General features: G+C 49.5%; 6 protein-coding genes across 6 annotated transcripts; 3 read left to right on the top strand and 3 right to left on the bottom strand.

The window, feature by feature from the left end:
• Positions 1-390: 390 nt before the first annotated feature.
• Positions 391-1,563, bottom strand: KY384_006246 (uncharacterized protein; the record flags this gene model as incomplete). The annotated part of the gene is made up of 3 exons (XM_044814742.1): positions 391-1,126; positions 1,178-1,334; positions 1,383-1,563. 3 exons carry the CDS (start codon positions 1,561-1,563, stop codon positions 391-393), a joined length of 1,074 nt encoding a protein of 357 aa, XP_044668892.1.
• Positions 1,564-1,763: 200 nt separating this feature from the next.
• KY384_006245 (uncharacterized protein) lies at positions 1,764-2,874 on the top strand (the record flags this gene model as incomplete). The annotated part of the gene is made up of 4 exons (XM_044814741.1): positions 1,764-1,774; positions 1,824-2,127; positions 2,175-2,588; positions 2,653-2,874. The coding sequence occupies 4 exons, from the start codon at positions 1,764-1,766 to the stop codon at positions 2,872-2,874; spliced, it is 951 nt and encodes a 316-aa protein (XP_044668891.1).
• Positions 2,875-4,298: 1,424 nt separating this feature from the next.
• Positions 4,299-5,695, bottom strand: KY384_006244 (uncharacterized protein; the record flags this gene model as incomplete). Its single annotated transcript, XM_044814740.1, has 2 exons — positions 4,299-4,753; positions 4,846-5,695. The coding sequence occupies 2 exons, from the start codon at positions 5,693-5,695 to the stop codon at positions 4,299-4,301; spliced, it is 1,305 nt and encodes a 434-aa protein (XP_044668890.1).
• A 692-nt stretch (positions 5,696-6,387) lies between these two features.
• On the top strand, positions 6,388-7,353 carry KY384_006243 (uncharacterized protein; the record flags this gene model as incomplete). The annotated part of the gene is made up of 2 exons (XM_044814739.1): positions 6,388-6,704; positions 6,945-7,353. 2 exons carry the CDS (start codon positions 6,388-6,390, stop codon positions 7,351-7,353), a joined length of 726 nt encoding a protein of 241 aa, XP_044668889.1.
• A 1,208-nt stretch (positions 7,354-8,561) lies between these two features.
• KY384_006242 (uncharacterized protein) lies at positions 8,562-10,112 on the top strand (the record flags this gene model as incomplete). Its single annotated transcript, XM_044814738.1, has 3 exons — positions 8,562-9,276; positions 9,335-9,532; positions 9,604-10,112. The coding sequence occupies 3 exons, from the start codon at positions 8,562-8,564 to the stop codon at positions 10,110-10,112; spliced, it is 1,422 nt and encodes a 473-aa protein (XP_044668888.1).
• A 4,116-nt stretch (positions 10,113-14,228) lies between these two features.
• KY384_006241 (uncharacterized protein) lies at positions 14,229-16,284 on the bottom strand (the record flags this gene model as incomplete). Its single annotated transcript, XM_044814737.1, has 4 exons — positions 14,229-14,812; positions 14,915-15,112; positions 15,177-15,862; positions 16,049-16,284. The coding sequence occupies 4 exons, from the start codon at positions 16,282-16,284 to the stop codon at positions 14,229-14,231; spliced, it is 1,704 nt and encodes a 567-aa protein (XP_044668887.1).
• Between the last annotated feature and the right edge of the window lie 36 nt (positions 16,285-16,320).

Here is a 16,320-nt window from a genome sequence, read left to right as displayed (position 1 = left end):
CATCAGTATCGGAGCACTGTCCATCTCGAAAAGATGGACGAGGGAGCTGGAGCAGCGGGAAGATTGGGGACAGGCTCTCGCGCACGCCAACCGCCTTCCGCGCAGGGTTGTTGTCTGATGGTAAATGAATCTACAAATCACGTCAACAGACCCTCAAAAATGTTGGTGTAAGCTTGGCACGCTAAATATCAATACACCGGTTTTTCTTCTTAGTTTGATTTGGACATAACAAAGCATTTACGTTTGCGTCGCTCTACTTTGACCTGTATCCAACTGATACGACTAAACCAACGATGAATACTTTCTGCCATTGATACATCACGGTATCTGGGCGGACTTAAACAACAGCATAGGCAGTACTCCAGATCCACTCGCCGACACTCTCTCGCCTCACAGCAGGTCGATGAGCCTCCGTGCTGGATCTCGAATATTGACCGTCCAATTTTCCGCCGTCGTCTGCATATACACCACACCATTCTCAATCACGCACTCGTTATAGTCGCCCTTTTCAAGCTTGTCGACAACTCGCAATCCAATCTCATTCTTCTCCACGGCTTCTTTGAACCCCTCCTGCATCATATCATCACCAGCAAACCCGCTATCCTTCAGCGCCTCTGCGAACCCTTCAAAATACTGAAAGACATAATCGCCGAATACTTCCTTGAAGTCTCTCGGAAAATCATAGTTCTTCGCGGCATCGTATGTAGCCAATTTGGCATAATTCTCTTCAAAGCCAGGGGAGAGTTCCAAGACTGACAGATCAAGAGTCTTTTGGATGTCGGCTTTGACCTCGTCGATTTTGAGGTCGTAGTCTGCCTTGATAGAGCTGCGGGCGAGGAAACCGAGCTTGGTCACATCCCCACCATTTCCTACAACCTCGGCGTTGTCAACGGCAATGGCAAGATCGTCGGCAGCACTGTAAATATTGACACCGAGACCGTCATCTTTGAACAAGAGCAATAGACATCCATTACTGATCTCACATCCGGAGTAGTTCACGTCAGATCTTGATGTATGCGCGATCCCGATGGTGTGTTGCCCCGCAACGTTGTTCAGGTCGCTGATGCCATCAGAGCCGTATTTCTCTGAGAATTCCGTAACTCGATCGGTGGCTGTAGATATGTATCTACAGCGACATCAATATTGATGAATTTTTCGATGGGGACTAGGAACTGACTCCGCGATCATCTCGCCCATATTCTGGCTCGCATACTGGTTACCAGTAGCGAAGCTGAAGAGCTCGGCAGGATCTATCGCCGCAGTCCAAGGTGTCCCAAGCACTGATGACAATCGAGCCTCTAGTTCACTTCGCTTGGCCTCCCAATTATCTCGGACTGCACCACAGATTAGCACGTTTCAATCAACATCTCTTGGTTGCGTACCATTCTTCCTCACTGCAAGAGGCAGCTTCGGCTTGTCGCTTACACCGGTTGTGCTTGGGGCAACGGAGGTCGCTGGCGTGAGTATTGTAGGACTATGGTTCCCGTTCGACATCTTCAATTCACGGTGATTGACACTCAGATAGGTAGTTGTATTATCAACGGAGCCTCTTGAGCGGGCCATGTCCCTCTACTTGGCGGGGGCTGGGCCCAGCCACCTCCTGAGAGATAGCGCGCGGGAGGCGCTGTTAGGCTCCGGCGACACCATCATCTAGGGACGCCGGCGAGGAGATAGCTCCTCGTAGTCGAACCTTCACGAGACGCGCTCCATGATGGGAAGCGACGCGCCCTTCTACTGATCTATACCGTACTTGTCAAATAAACATGTCTCAATTGTGAGTGCACAGCCTTGGCTGCCGCGGTATCATTCTTACGAGATGGCAGACCCCTTAAACTCCGCGTACAATTGAGAGACCACTGGGAAAATCCCGCGTCACCAGCCAAAGCGTCGATTGCTGCATTGAAGGAACTTCTAGGCCTGGAGATCGAGATCTCGTTTCCAGTAGCCAACATATGGGATCAAGTCAAAACATCGTTTCCAGAGCAAGACGTGTTCGTGCCGACCGTGATTGGCGTCATCCAGCAATGGACGAACGCCCTCAAGCGAAGACTGGAGGATGAGGGAGGAAGTTGGACGGACAAGCTTCTCGAGGAATTTGATGGGAAATCCATGCATGCATTTGTCGATGTAAGTGCACCAAAGTGGCATACAGCGGTCACTAACCAGCGCACCAGGTTTTCCCACTCGGAAGGCCAACGACAATCCTTTCGAAGTCAACATCGCCTCCTACACTCCAGATTCAGATCCCAGATTCCAAGCCGCCATATGCTCCCCCAAATTTCGAAGATGACTTTGACAACTTCTTCGAGAGCCGCAGACTAACCACAGCAATGCCTCAACAAGCTCCCATCGCCTCGAAAATGGCGACTCGTACAGCTGCAGTCACGTCATCACCCCCGCGAAGTCTTCCCGCACTGGACACACTTGCCCGCCCAGACATTCTCTTCGGCTCCTTAGTCCCCTACCACATGATCATCGACCTCCGATCCGACCGTCTTTCCATCCAAGGCAGCCACCAACCGAGCCTCGACCTGCTCTTCCGCTACCTGAAGAAGCATATTGGGGGCAATCCTGATACTGCAGAGAAGGTAACCCTCCTACGTGCTGACCATTGAAAGAATTCATTGACTTGCTGACTTGAACTGACTGCAGATACCCCTCCTTAAAGTCGAGCTTCACAGATCCAACTTCGGCTACGGCAATCTCCAAGATCGCATGTCGATTGAGCGACACAGCGAGCACTTCAAATGGATCGAGCTGAGCCCAGTACTGCCGATCGCGTTCATTGAGGGCGTATTAGGATACCGACATGTCGAGAAGCAGGGTGGTAGTGTACAGTGGTATTTCAAGCGGGAGCAGCCTTTCGCGTCCTAAGCGGTGTGGTTTTCCACCCCTCTAGACTTTTTACAAAAAGAATGGTATCAATATCGAAACCCGCGCTGTGCATATAACCCAGACTCTTCCACTTACATTTCAATGTTCCTTTATCCCTGCAATTCCCATAATCCTCCCTACATACCCCACCAAATCACCCTCCCCATCCTTTCTCCTGCAAAGCACACCCCCATCATCTCCATCAAGAGTCTCAGACGCCGCCTCGCACCATCACAGACGCATACGAGCCACAAGCCAATCTCCTCATTTATCCCCACCCCCGCCAGAAAAATCTCACCCGACACTTAGCACTAAATCAGTAGTACAGTCCAGAACAGCTGCGCAGGTGTCGGGAAGGATGCGCAGGCAGTGTCATTGCGCGATACGGGTGCAACGATCGCGTAAGGGCTCGCATGGGGAGTTGCGGATAAGGGCCAGGGCACCAGGGGGCGAATGGCTCCAGTAACGACCACACGATAAGACTGTGGAAATGTAGCGGGTAATGTGACGACGTAGTAACGATTGTGTGCCAGCTAGCCCACGCACGGTGCGCTAATATAACTTTCAAGAAGGACGAAATCTGTTGGGGCAATAAGCATAAACTCAGATCGAGCGATCTCGTCAAAGACTGTTTCCTTGTTTCACACTGGAAGACTGTTGGGGTACGTGGGGCAACGAGGAGGGGGGGGAGGGGGGAGGGCAATATCGTAGTGGACCACCGCTTATGAATTTGGGAATTCGACCCTTAAGACAGAGATGTGCAGATATAGTAAGGCAAGTCGTCCTGTCTTGTGGCATGCATACTGTTTCGCCTGGATGTGTGCTGGTTGGATATTGCTATTTGAGAACAACGCTCTTGTTTTGTTCATTTGGACGCGCTCTTATTGTTTTAGTGGAGATGGGACGGTAATTGAGAATGTGGCTGGTTGACGTGGCTTTTAATGGTCGTGAGCTGCAGACGAGGTGTGGATGGGGTGCTGACATATTGCGTGTAGCGTTTAGACGAGGTAGGGATGGGGACTGGTGGGGGTGTTGTCCCGTTCGTTCGTCTGAATTCGATAGTGGGACTTGGTTGCTGGAGAAGAGACATCAAGGAAAGTGAAGGCGTTGGTGCAAGAATGTCAATTGACATTGTGACGTGGCCCGGTGCACGCTCTAGATACAATGTGAGGTGATTCAACTTATTCAATAACATGCGATGGAATGCGATGCTTTTGATCGTGGGGTGGAGGTTGTGATATAGACCTATTGTCCATTACCTAGAGAATGTTTATGAGAAGCTAGTCATGATTGAAACTGCCTGATTCGTGTGCAAGCGTCGTATTCGAAAGTAAAGTTTTTGAAAAGCGAGAGATGTTGAGCGCCTACCAAAGCGAATGATTTTGAGCAGTACTGACGACCTGCATGCATGAACCGAGGGCTTCTTAGCTCATACCCTTCCCCTTCCACTCCGTGCACCACACCATCTTGCTCTGGTCATTTTCGCTCCACCAGCCTCGCCATCCTGAGGCCCAGAGTTCCGATCTCTTCTCGAACGACTTATGTTGAAAAAGTTGTAATTGAGTCTGCTCCGCAAAATATTCATCCCAGTTCATACTCCAGAGAATAGCATTGCCGGGGTTGAGAAAGAATGACGACAACCGATCAGCGTCAAGAAAGACGTATCCCAGTTTTCGAAGCCGAACGAACTCAGTTAAATCGTAGAGAAAATGGCAATCAGCGTATGCCCACTTCCAGGCTTCGAAAGGTCCATCGTCGGTATCGGCTAAACTAGAAGCTGGAAACCACCCTTTTATTTGGTTGTCGGCAAAGTCTTTGAGTGGTTTGTCGACTTCTTCGATCGTGCTTTCGATTTCGAATGATGCACTGAGGAAGTCTCCTGTCGAAAGGTCTAAGTCAGCACGTTGCACAAGATGAGGTATAGCGATTTCAAGAAAACCCCGAGATATGGGTGTAGCGTCGGTGACTTACTATCTGAATCGTATTTTATGGCGAAAAGAGCGTATCGTTTGTCATAATCCTTGGTCTGGTCTACTTTGTGGAGGAATTCAAGCCCAAATGACATGAAGTACTCTTTGTAGCGTAGATCATTCGTACTACGACCAAGCCACGCGACATTGAGCTCTCCCAGCTCGATGTCATGTTCAGCTACGTCATTGAAAGCTACACACTTGTCAGCGCAGGCACAGCCTCTGTTTGGATGGCACTCACCCTCTGAGAGTATCCCAAGGAGATATTCATGGACCGAGACTAGCTGCTCTACTTCCCATGGAGGGAGCTTATCAAGAAACTCTTCTTTCCGGCTTTGGCAGTCTGGCCGAACATTTGACGTGTTCCCGGAAAGACCGAAAAGGTTACAGTATGTCTGGAAGCGATAGAATGCGCATCGAATTCGGTCTTTTTCCACTTGGCGGATCAATGTCAACCCTCCTTTAGCTGCAGAGCATATTGACTCTGCGTAGCGATCTGCAAAGTATTCCAGGTGAGGCCGAAGGCGGCTGAGCTCAAGAGCTTCTTGTAAGGTCCACAGAGTTGAGTTCGCCTCTCGCGACTCTCTTAGTATTTCTTGAACCTCTTCTTCAATCGAGTACAGTGGAATTTGGAGGTTCGCAGAGCGTGCCATGTGCTGCGCATGAGGGATCATGACTTGTCCGACTTCATTTTCGAGGACGGCAAGGAGAATGATACTCCTTGCACCCTTGAAGCTTCTGAAAAAGACTGAAGATGAGAGCGCTAGTGACTGTAGTGATTTTGCGTCTGTTGCATGGCAGAGAATGAGTTGGGCGACCTCTGTGGGAAGACGCTCCTTCCAAGTCGCCATAGTGATGATACTCTTGGAAGTCAAGGTTGAGAGTGCTGTACGAGGGCTGTAGGAGTACGTAAATTAACGAAGGGATGGACGCTATGATCTTGTAGTCGTGTGAATCCGGTGTTGACAGTTTCAATGTTGTACAACACGAGAGAGGATTTGAAGGCAATGTTCGCCCTTGTGTCCCGCGCTAGACGTAATTTAACAGGATATATCGTAATTTACCATTCCATTTATTACTTTGAAGGCACATCACGTCCATGAGAGGTGGTCTTCAGCATTGTATCGTAAGCTGATGACAAACTAGAAGTCTTAAAAGCCTTGAAGTCTTCTCACCTCACCAGGTTGGAAGTCAGCTGCACGCAGTGCCTGACGGCAATACGCCGTGATCAGGACAGATTAGGGTAAACATTGCCTGTATCTCACTCGTGTCGAGCCTTGCATCATGTCATGGATGTATTGGCTCATGACTTGTAATGCGTGAAGGAGTGCAAAATGCGGTCACGCGCATAGTTGCAACATATCGACTTACAGAGCGTGGTACAAGCTTGAAGTGAGGGTCGTGTCGGACAGCGTCACGGAGAGTATGCATTCGTACCTGCATATTTAATGCCTCATGTTCTTCTTGCCTTTTCTTTCCTTCATCATCATTACACCTCCAGCATTTTTCATCCTAATCAAAGAATTCCAGAGCGCCAAATCAAATGAATCCTTCCCACGATCCCTCCCAATGGGATGACGACTGGGTAGACGGAGATGCAACCCCTCGTTCTTACCAACCCCAGGAGGGCAGCTACATGAAGAAACACCTAACGGTCGGCCATCACTACCGAGATGGTTTCCCCCGCCCAAAGGACCGTGACGGTGTGCTCCATCATAGGGCTGGTGGTAGAGTTGAGCCCAAAGGCAAATATCCCTATGCTCTACCAGAACCATTTACCAAAGGTGGTGTGATGGAAGAAGACTACAAAGATTACAAGAAAATGCATCAAGATTATGGCGTGATGAACAGTGCATTCGAGTGAGGGCTTTCTTGTGAGCCGAATGACATTTGCAATGGACTGATAAGACTAGGGACCAGGTAGCACGACGCCGTTCGCAAACGAGCAACACTTTCAACGGCTCCAAAGGGGCAAAATTTGATCGGCAGGGCCATCAGGACATGTACGAATACGCTGATCGGGCATATCGAACTGGCACGCAAGCAGCAACGGCGCGTATGAACTTCGAGAATGATCACATTGGCCGACAACGCAAACAGGGACGAGAGGGCCACTACCAAGAAGCAAGGAGTGTCATGGCTGGGGCTGGCGAGTATGGGCGTCAGGCGCACTACCACAAGCATTCACTCGACGGCGGAATTCCGCAAGATTGGCAGCGTCACCAGTAAGTCGGAGCTATCAGAACCGGCGTGGGGATTCACTGACTTATTTCGTGGCAGTGACCAATATAGAACCATCGATAGGCAGGCTAAGCAATTTGAAGAGCAGCGAACCCGTGATCATCGTGAGTCTCGCGAGCACTTCCAGCGGACTGGAAGTTACGGCGGTGGACAGCGTTTGCAGAACGGTCGTGACGAATGGATTGATGTTGGTGGTGGCCGTCGCCGATACTACGACGAGGAGGAGAATGACTATGTGGCGCCACCACCTGATAGTAGGTACTATTGAGCGGAGACGAAAGATGCAGGAGGTGGAGTCGATGAAGCAAGAATGTGATTATGACTCTGACACATGAATAGCACAATTGGGTAAGCGAGGAATCATGGAAGAATTTGGCAAATGGACCATGCGTGCTTGAAATCCTTGAGTGATTTTGATTTGTTGAACATGCAGGAGTCAACTTGCACGAGCTAATCTGGATGTTGAATCATAAGCCATAGGCTTCTGGGACTAATGAACACGAGCAATTGACCTGCGTCTTGCTAACGAGATCTTCTATGTCAAGTCAATGCCTGCCATTACATCCATAAAAGTCTGCCATGCCACCGGCTACCATGACACTCATACCTCAAATGATATTCGTCAGCTATTTCAAAGAGAAGGGATCCTTTTCCTTTCCATGCTAGGCGTAACAGCGTTATGTCACCATGTACTAATCCCTTCGCCTTCACCAGATGCGGCGACCACGAGAAAAGGAAGCGACGCTTGCCAACGGTATTCGAAAACCTCCAGCTCGTCGTCCAATTCTTCAACATACCAATTTTTGAGAAAGGTGTACGCGTTAGTCCACAAGCATCGTCTCAAGTCATTCATGCCCCGTGCTCCGTGGCACGATGTCCTTTGAATTTTGCTCTACTTATCTTCTGTTAGATCTCCTCATGATAACCATTGTGTGATTGGATGATCAGCATCCGATGCGTCCGCGTTCGAATTTGAGTCGACGGTTTGCGGTCAGTGTCCCAAATCGTCAGGGAAGAAATCTCAACGAGTCGGGAGGGGAGGGCGAAGCGTGAAGAGGGTGGGCGCGAGGCGTACTTGTGCTGGCACAACGCGCGTAGAGAGGCGTGTGCCTGTGACCATCTGGGCTGAAGCTGGCAATACCGTCGTACTCTCGATAGAAACTCGAGAGCAGGAATGATCTGCATAGCTTGGACAACAGTCATCTGCTGTCCATGAGCGAGGCAGGGCGAGCCTTTGTTCTTTCGCGGAAATTGCTTTACGATGCGGGCTCTCAACAATTCACGGCATGGAAATGGTATAAGTCATGTAATTTATATTTAGCGTTGTGTTGAAGGCAAAATATATGCCCTTCATCACTTGATCTAGCTTGTACGACACTTTTCCTCATGTATGTCGTCACATCATTGCCTTTCACACAAGTTCATTGTTCGACACTGTACGACATTGTTCAGACCCCCAGCCCTCTCTTACCACGCATGACATCGGTCCAAAATATTGCTGAAAACTTTCGGTGCCTAGACAGGATTGTTCCATCTCAATCACAATTAAATTGGGCGATGCAGGGCACGAATAGTACGGAACTAGTCTCAGGGGTCAGACAACTCCCTCTCGAAGTCGCGCAACTATTGCTGGCCAGTACGCCTGATGTTCAATCCCTACGATCCCTCGCAGTGAGCTCCCCCACCTTCTACAAGGCGTTTGTCGGAGCTCAAGATCTAATCATCAAGGCTGTCCTTCACAATGAGTTTGGACCAGATGTCTTACCTCATGCTCAGGCAGCACAACGGAGCGTTGATCTTGGGCTTTTCGAGAATCGATTTGAGGAGGAGAAGGTGACTTTCTGGTCGCTCCTAGACAACAAAGCTATGTCGAGAGTATATCCATGGCAATTCCAAGACTCTCTTCATTTGAGTGAGATTCGCTCTCCTGTCGAATACTTCGTCCAGCAATATTCAGTCAATATCTGCAAGAGTCTAGATTTCAAAATTAAGAGCCTACGGCGAAAAGAGTTGGATCGGATCAGGAGGACTTTATACCGTATAGAAACCTACTGTAACCTGTACGGCGGGCATCGTCGTCTTAGGCCGTCTCTTGAAGAGCTTCAAGCTCTTTCCATAAACCAGTTGGCGCCGTGGGAGGTTGAACAAATGGTGTCTGTGCAAGACTTCCTATTCTCGAGATTAGCTGAAGGTAAGCCTGTGCGAAGCACACCGCACCAGATGATCGATTTATCACTAACAGCTTGAAGCATTCACCGACTTAGCAAGACACGACATAGAGTTAGCTTACAGGATGTTAGACTTAGATTGGTTAGTCGACTCATGGCTCAGCCTAATTTACAAAGACCATCAACTTTCTCGAGGACTTAGCTTTCTCCAGCAGCTGGATCAAACCACGTCGTTTGAAGGACGAGTCAATTTGTTATCACCAGTGCGAAGACATGATGGTGAGTCTCACCTGACTGCGTGAGTAACTTCCACTTTGTGCTCACAATACTGACGTCCACACTCCTAACAGCTAGTTTTCTCTGTCCTGTCTTCGCCCTCGGACGATGGATCGAGTATATCAAGCAGCCCTTAAGAGAATACTCCGATGACGACCTCCTCAGTAACCTTTCTACACGCTACACCGCCTGGGACGACACCGCCCCTTTTGTAGCATGGAAATGGGCCCACGCAGACGCACCAGTGTATCCTGGTAGTGCGGCTGCAACTCCGCACCTCTACGGTTCGCCTACTCCGCACCTATACGGTACACCTAATTCTCAGAAGCTGCGAGAGAAAGGCTATGTCTTTCTAGACCTCGACCGAGTCCACAGTCTCTTCACAGATTCGAACCCTTGCCCATGGTATGCTGTAGAGGCATACGGAGACGTGGATGTGGGAAAGTGGCGGAAAGAGATGAGATCGAAGAAGAGAAGACAGGAGCTCTTCGGGAAAGGATGGAGGGGCTATTGGAGCGAGGAGGATCAGAGCAGGATCGTTTGGCATACGGAGTACAAGACGAAGGAATACGTTTCCGAATAACTGCAGGACATCAGATGATTGACCTCGCGGTCTGATAGGGGTGGGGGTCTTGGTGGGTCCGACATCGGGAGTTGACGCTTTTTGCTTCGTATGCAAATGACAAGAAGATAGAGAACATGTCTCCTTTAACGCATTTGAGCCAATTTATCGTGCTTCGTGTCTGCTTGGAGAATTGTAGTATCACAGCCAATGAGTACAATGTCATGAGCATTGCTGTTAGAAACGCTAGGCTCGTGTGTGCCTTACATCGCGCTCCAATGTGGGTCTCTCAAGTCAGGCGTCAATCTACTCCCGGGTTGGGCATGTAAAGGCCATTGTTCTCACAGGGTCGAAGTCTTTGTTCTTGATGATGCCGTAGCCAGCAATCTCATGAATCATGTAGCTTATGTCTCCGGATCGTCCGCCGTACTTGTACTGATAAACCAAGTACCCTTCCGTTCACACGATCACCGCTAGGTTCCCTCTTTCTCTCAGACGCTACCTCCGAATTGTACTCAAGCATTTTGCGTTGATCTTGAGCGCTCCCCCTATCTTTTATGCGATAGTGGCAGAATTCGACCTTATCTAGGAAGGGGGTTTTCATGTGGTGGCATTGTACGGAATAGGCGAAGCCACGACCCAAAATTGGTACCACGGCAGCTCCAATCTGTGCTTCTTAGATTTCTTTTACCTCATATAGATATGTAGGGTTTTTTGGCGTTCGCATAATGTGAGGTGCATACTGCCCTTCTCATAACGAATCTCACATTATTTATGATACCATCAACGGAGTCAGCGAGTTTATATGACCAGGGCATTTTCTGCTTCGATTGTTGAGTGCGTAAGGTGATGCTAAGCGAAGCGTTCTTACAGAGATCAATGAGTCACATTTGAATACTCTATCTACCTCTTTGTCTCCACTACTTACCCCAACCATCTACTAATCCGACCATCTCCCTCACTCTTTACCCCTTATCCCACCCAACAATCTCAATATTGACAAGCGTAATCATCCCCTTTCCCGGGTGCTCAAGGCGTCGCATCTCGCGGGAGCCAGCAGCTAACCCCAGCATTCTTGATATACCGACAACGTCCCTCCGTAAACGCATCATAATCACTAGCCCCCTTCCCCCCTTCCCTTTCCTCGCCTCGTCAAACTTCCTCAACTCCGCGGGAACATCGAAAAAAACGTCCCCAAACCTCACTGCTAGACCATCATAATTACGATTCTTGGAGCTCTTGATCGAAGTACAGGCATGGCCTGGCGAGATGACAATGGGCGGAGGATCATTGAAAGTCTCGTCGAACGGCTGCCAGGGGAGGGTCACGGGGAAGGTCTGGTGGTCGGACTCTTGGAATGGGGGTTGGTTGGGGAGGGGGAGGGGGAGGGTGTAGCAGATTATGTGTTGGATTTTGACCTCGAAGTCGTCGGGCCATGAGGTTTGGTTGGAATCGAGAGTTGGCTTCATTGTGAAGGTTGAGAGCTGGGAGGTGAGAGTTAGTATTATGGAGCTTTGTCTGGGGATGGCGTGATCGACAATGCGAGAAATCAGTCATTGCAAGTGCTGGCTTTGCTCAGCTCTGTCTTCCTGTGATCTTTGGCAAAGAAACAAATTTGAAAAGGGGGTGTCGAATAATGGCATATTCATCTCATGAGTATCGTATTCCCTATCACTCTGGCTTTGAAAAGCCCGTGCTATGCCAAATTTGATCTCACATGCAACGGCTCAATATAGACTGACTGCATGCAAAGATCTTCTGGTATCATCATACTGGGACTCTAACATAGCTTACCTCTGCAACAGGCCCATTTATTGTGACACGTCTATTGTTGAAAGCGGGCCTGATCAGGATACTGAACTCATCGCGGCTAAGTCGGTTTCCGAAACCATCATGCCATTCATTGTAGGACCTGGATGTTAGTTGGGTGGGCACCGCGATGGCAGAAACTAGGAACATAGCCCAGCCAACAATGAGGAGGAAGGAAGACATGACAGCGAGATTTCAATTCGGATTGGAGTTTGAATTGATGTATTGATTCTTTGTTGATGCTAAGTGGAAGCTGTAGACGGGTACCGAGTTCTTATAATGCGAGTGGGTCATGCTAAGCTCCGTATCTTCTCAGTGGTGGTACCAATTGTGGAGCGCCAAAATTCTAGTCCTGCTGTCTGATGGCTTTCTGTGTCAGCCTAAACTTTGTAGAAAAACCCTAACGATGGCTAATCTCATCTACATTGGCCTGACATAGGCGCATCTCTGAACGAGATCTTACCTTGTGGTTTTGGTGTCGTCTGCGTATATTCACAATCGCAGATGAATATTAGCAATGGCCTTTCGTCAAAACAAATATGACCTGACTTTGCAACTATCACCGTCAGAGAGGCTTGATAACGTAAAGTTTGAGGCTTGATAGACGAAAGTCCACAAATGTTTAAAGTGACTTTAGGCTTCTGGGCGTGTTGAAATCTAGGCAGAACTCGCTTCACATCTTGCACTTTCAGAAGCCATGGTAAATGACTTTGATATAATAAGCCTACTCGGTAACTACATTCTAGGCCCCACTAGATCTCCCAATTCCATCCAACTTGACTTCCTCTCCAACCGCGCCATGTGAACGCTTGTGGCAGCGAATCCGATGTACACCATGTAGCTAGGGAAGATAAAGTCAGCAATGTAGTTTGGAGATCATGGGAAGACGGTGAGTGGTCGATGCCATTAGTGTCGACGACGATGAGGCAATTGTTCCTTACCTAACCCAAACCAGCAACCCCACCGCAAATTTCGCACTAATAACCCCCTCATCAACAGAATCAGCGGCGATATATTCCTGAAGACAAAACCCCCGCCCATTCTCCGTGAACTCGCACGTGAACCAGATGATCCACTGGGCCAACCATACAGCAAACCCTAGCGTCGAGCCTACCATCGCATGAACGGGATGGAGACGTCTTTTACGAAAGAGCGCCATGTCAGTGAGGCTGTGGAGGGTGCTCAGGAAGGGGGCGGGGAGGGTGTAGAAGATGATCCAACTTAGGACCTCCGGTGTCAGCTCCCCTTTGAATGAGTACGAATGTGCCGATGACCATTACTTGGAAATGGACGCGCAAATATGTAGGGAAGAAACCCACCTCGTCGAACGAAGAAATCCTGTACCACCGTCTCCCTCGTAACGTTCAAGCCGATCGGCGCCGTGCAGCTGCGCGGCCGTCACCGCGGCTAGGGCAAGCGTCGTAGACGACAAGACGAAAATGGCGCCTAGTAAGATGGTGATGCAGTGAAGCTTGTCTGCCCACGCCCATGGATGGTCAGTCGGGGATGCCATGGTGGGCGGTGATGGGGATAGTGTGGGCTGAGGACTTAATGGGAAGTGTGATATGAGGGGGCAAAAGGAGGGGGGAAAGATGGAAGTAGACTGAACGGATAGGGGAGAGGTATGGAATCTGGGATCTCAAGGTAGCGGAAAGAGGTTTTGAGGCGCGTTGAGCCCGGCTGAGTGATGCGAAGGACTGGGAAGAGGGCGCGCAGATTGATATGTGCCGAGAAGAGAACGTTTAAATCACGATTACACTTTTTCAGGTGAAGGTGGAGGTGGAGGTGGAGGTTTGTGGAAGGGCAAACTTTCCTGAGCTCCCCTATGTTTCGTTTCGATTTGGAGCAGGCAGCTGACAGCTTTTCTACCTTGCAGTCCCCCCGCTTATAGAGAGGGTGGAAAGGATAGATCCAGTGAATGGTACCGATTGGGTGAGTTGAAGCAGGTGATGTTCGTGATGGGGCGGCGTGGCATTGCTTGCGGGAATGGCAGGAACATTGGGGACCGAGCGAACTCAATCACATTCATGAATTGGGGCTTGTTTTAATCGCCAAAGTGATAACGGGTGGGAAATTGAGCTAGGGACTAAGATATACGGTAATAGTATCACTGAGGAGTAGTCAAACCAGGTTAAGCTTGTTGGAGAATTTCTTATCACCGCCTTCTTATACCTCATTATTCTTCGCAGGCTATATCGTGCAAACATGTGACTTGAGCTTCCATTCCCAGCACCTGCTGTAAAAAGTCAAATCAACCCATGAAATGATCCACTTAAAAGACCAGTATCCACTGCCCGCCTCAAACGCCACCGCTATTCGCAAACCCACCTAATCCGTCTGGTCCAAGCGCCGACTATCCACCAACTCATCAGCCACATTACTCCTCCGGTACCACCTCCCCTTCCTCCCCCGATCACTACTTTTATTATAATATTTCGTCTTATAATGCGTGAAAGGGACAACCCGACTGTAATCCCCCTCACTATACCACCCTCTCCACCCTTTCCAAAACAAGTCTTTCCTCTTCATAATAGAATTGTCCATCACAACACGATTCGCACGAATCTTAGCTCTGTCTTGCAGGAACGGCCAGGACGACATGTCCCATGCGTGTGGTCCGAGATTGGTGAAATGCGTGGCAACGCTGTCGGCGGAGAGGAACGTGTAGCCGGAGGCGCGCAGGGCGTAGCACTCACGCTGGCCGAGGAGGGCTTGGGAGAGGAGGTCGGATGTCGCGTTGAAGGCGGTGTTTGCGTGCGCCCATTTCCAGGCTGTGAAAGGCGCGGTGTCGGTTTTATGAGTGCGAGAGGTGGAAAGTCTGTTGATAAGGTCGGTGTCGTTGAAATGGTGGAGGGGGCGACCGAGAGACGGGGCTCTGCGACCTTGGGGGAGATTTTGCGCGAAGTCGTTGTCTGAATGGGATGGGGAGTTAGTTTTGCTTCTGTTTGTTCGCTATGGGTGGCGGTGGTGGTAGAAGATTTCTAAACAATTGATGTGGTAGGGCGAGCACTCACACTCCTCGTAGTAAACCGGGGATAAGAGTTCATATCGCTCTTGGAATCCCTTGGCTTGATCTAGATGATAGAGAAATGCAAGGCCGCGGAATACTTGACGCTCTTTCCGAACGTTCATATTGGAGCCATCGTCTAGCCATCTGACATCGTCCATCTTGTTGGCGATTTCAATATCATGTGCTTCGATATCGTTTTGCGCTTTGGCCTGTTAGCTGCGTTTGCGAAGTGGGAAGGAGACAATTTCTGGCCTCGGAAATCTTACCTTCTGAGACTACCGTGACGAGGAATTCATAGACTGCGACAAGTTGCTCGATTTCCCATGGCGCGAAGTGAACAAAGAACATCGCTCGAATCTCCTCGAGCTGAGGATAGATGCCGTCCCAAAGTAGAGTCTCGCGTAAGTTCGAATAAGTCTCCAAACGGTAGAATGCCGTTCTAATTCGATCCACTTCTTGCGGTCGTAAGTGTCCTGCAATCTGGAGCTTATCACAGATAGAGCGAGAATATTTCTCGGCGAAGTAGTCGACATAGAAACGAAGCTCAGTCAAAGCTAGAGAGTCGGAGAATGCCCAGGAGGTCTTGACGTTCTTATCCAGAAAATCCATTAGCTGTCCCTGCCATACTTCTGGCCTCGGCTGCTTCAGTTTTTGCACCTCAGTCCCGCATTTGGCAGACCATCGTGCGGCTTGGGCATCAGAAAGGACATCTGGTGAGAACTCGTTGCGGAGAACGGCTTTCACTGGGTCCTTGGCTCCGAGGAAGGTGCTGAAGAAGGTTGTCGATGTCAAAGCAAGAGACCTGAGACTGTGCGCATCCGGTACGTGGTACAGCAGTAACTCTCTAATCTCAGCTGGAAAGTTCTCTATCCTCGATATATGTCGAGGTATTGCTGTCCCCTGCATGTTGAAGGTGCTCATGCGGTTAGAAAGGTCGATGGTCGAGACTGTTCTGACCAGCGCCACAAATCACTTGAAATCTGAATGACCCATCAGTGGCCAAAGATCTTCGAGATGCTCGGTGTGAGGAAGCTCATGTGCAATAGTCACGATAGATTGAATGTGTACAGAGGCACCAGAGGCAAACAGAGCCGAATGCCAAGCCGGGTAGGGCTGCGCTAAGCTCGATTGAGCGTACGAATGCTTGCCCGTGTGGCGCTCCGCTGGTAGCCATTTAAGGCCGTCTATCATAGTGCTTACAAGTTCATCCCAATTTCCAATGTACATTATAGTAGGCGGCTGAGATGTATCATCGATAATGTATTTCCAGGTTTTGATGAAACACAGTAATTGAAGGGCGGATGGGTAGGTCTGCTTGAGCACTTCATTCTCTAAAGGGGGTTGCAACTGCGAAATGGGTGAGAAGTCGTCCATCCTGATAAGGTAGATACAAACCACTTCCCAGACCCT

This window comes from Bacidia gigantensis (genome assembly GCF_019456465.1).
Source record: "Bacidia gigantensis strain McMullin 20006 chromosome Unknown contig_246, whole genome shotgun sequence".
Classification (NCBI taxonomy): domain Eukaryota; kingdom Fungi; phylum Ascomycota; class Lecanoromycetes; order Lecanorales; family Ramalinaceae; genus Bacidia; species Bacidia gigantensis.
This window is presented reverse-complemented; position numbering and strand designations above follow the sequence as displayed.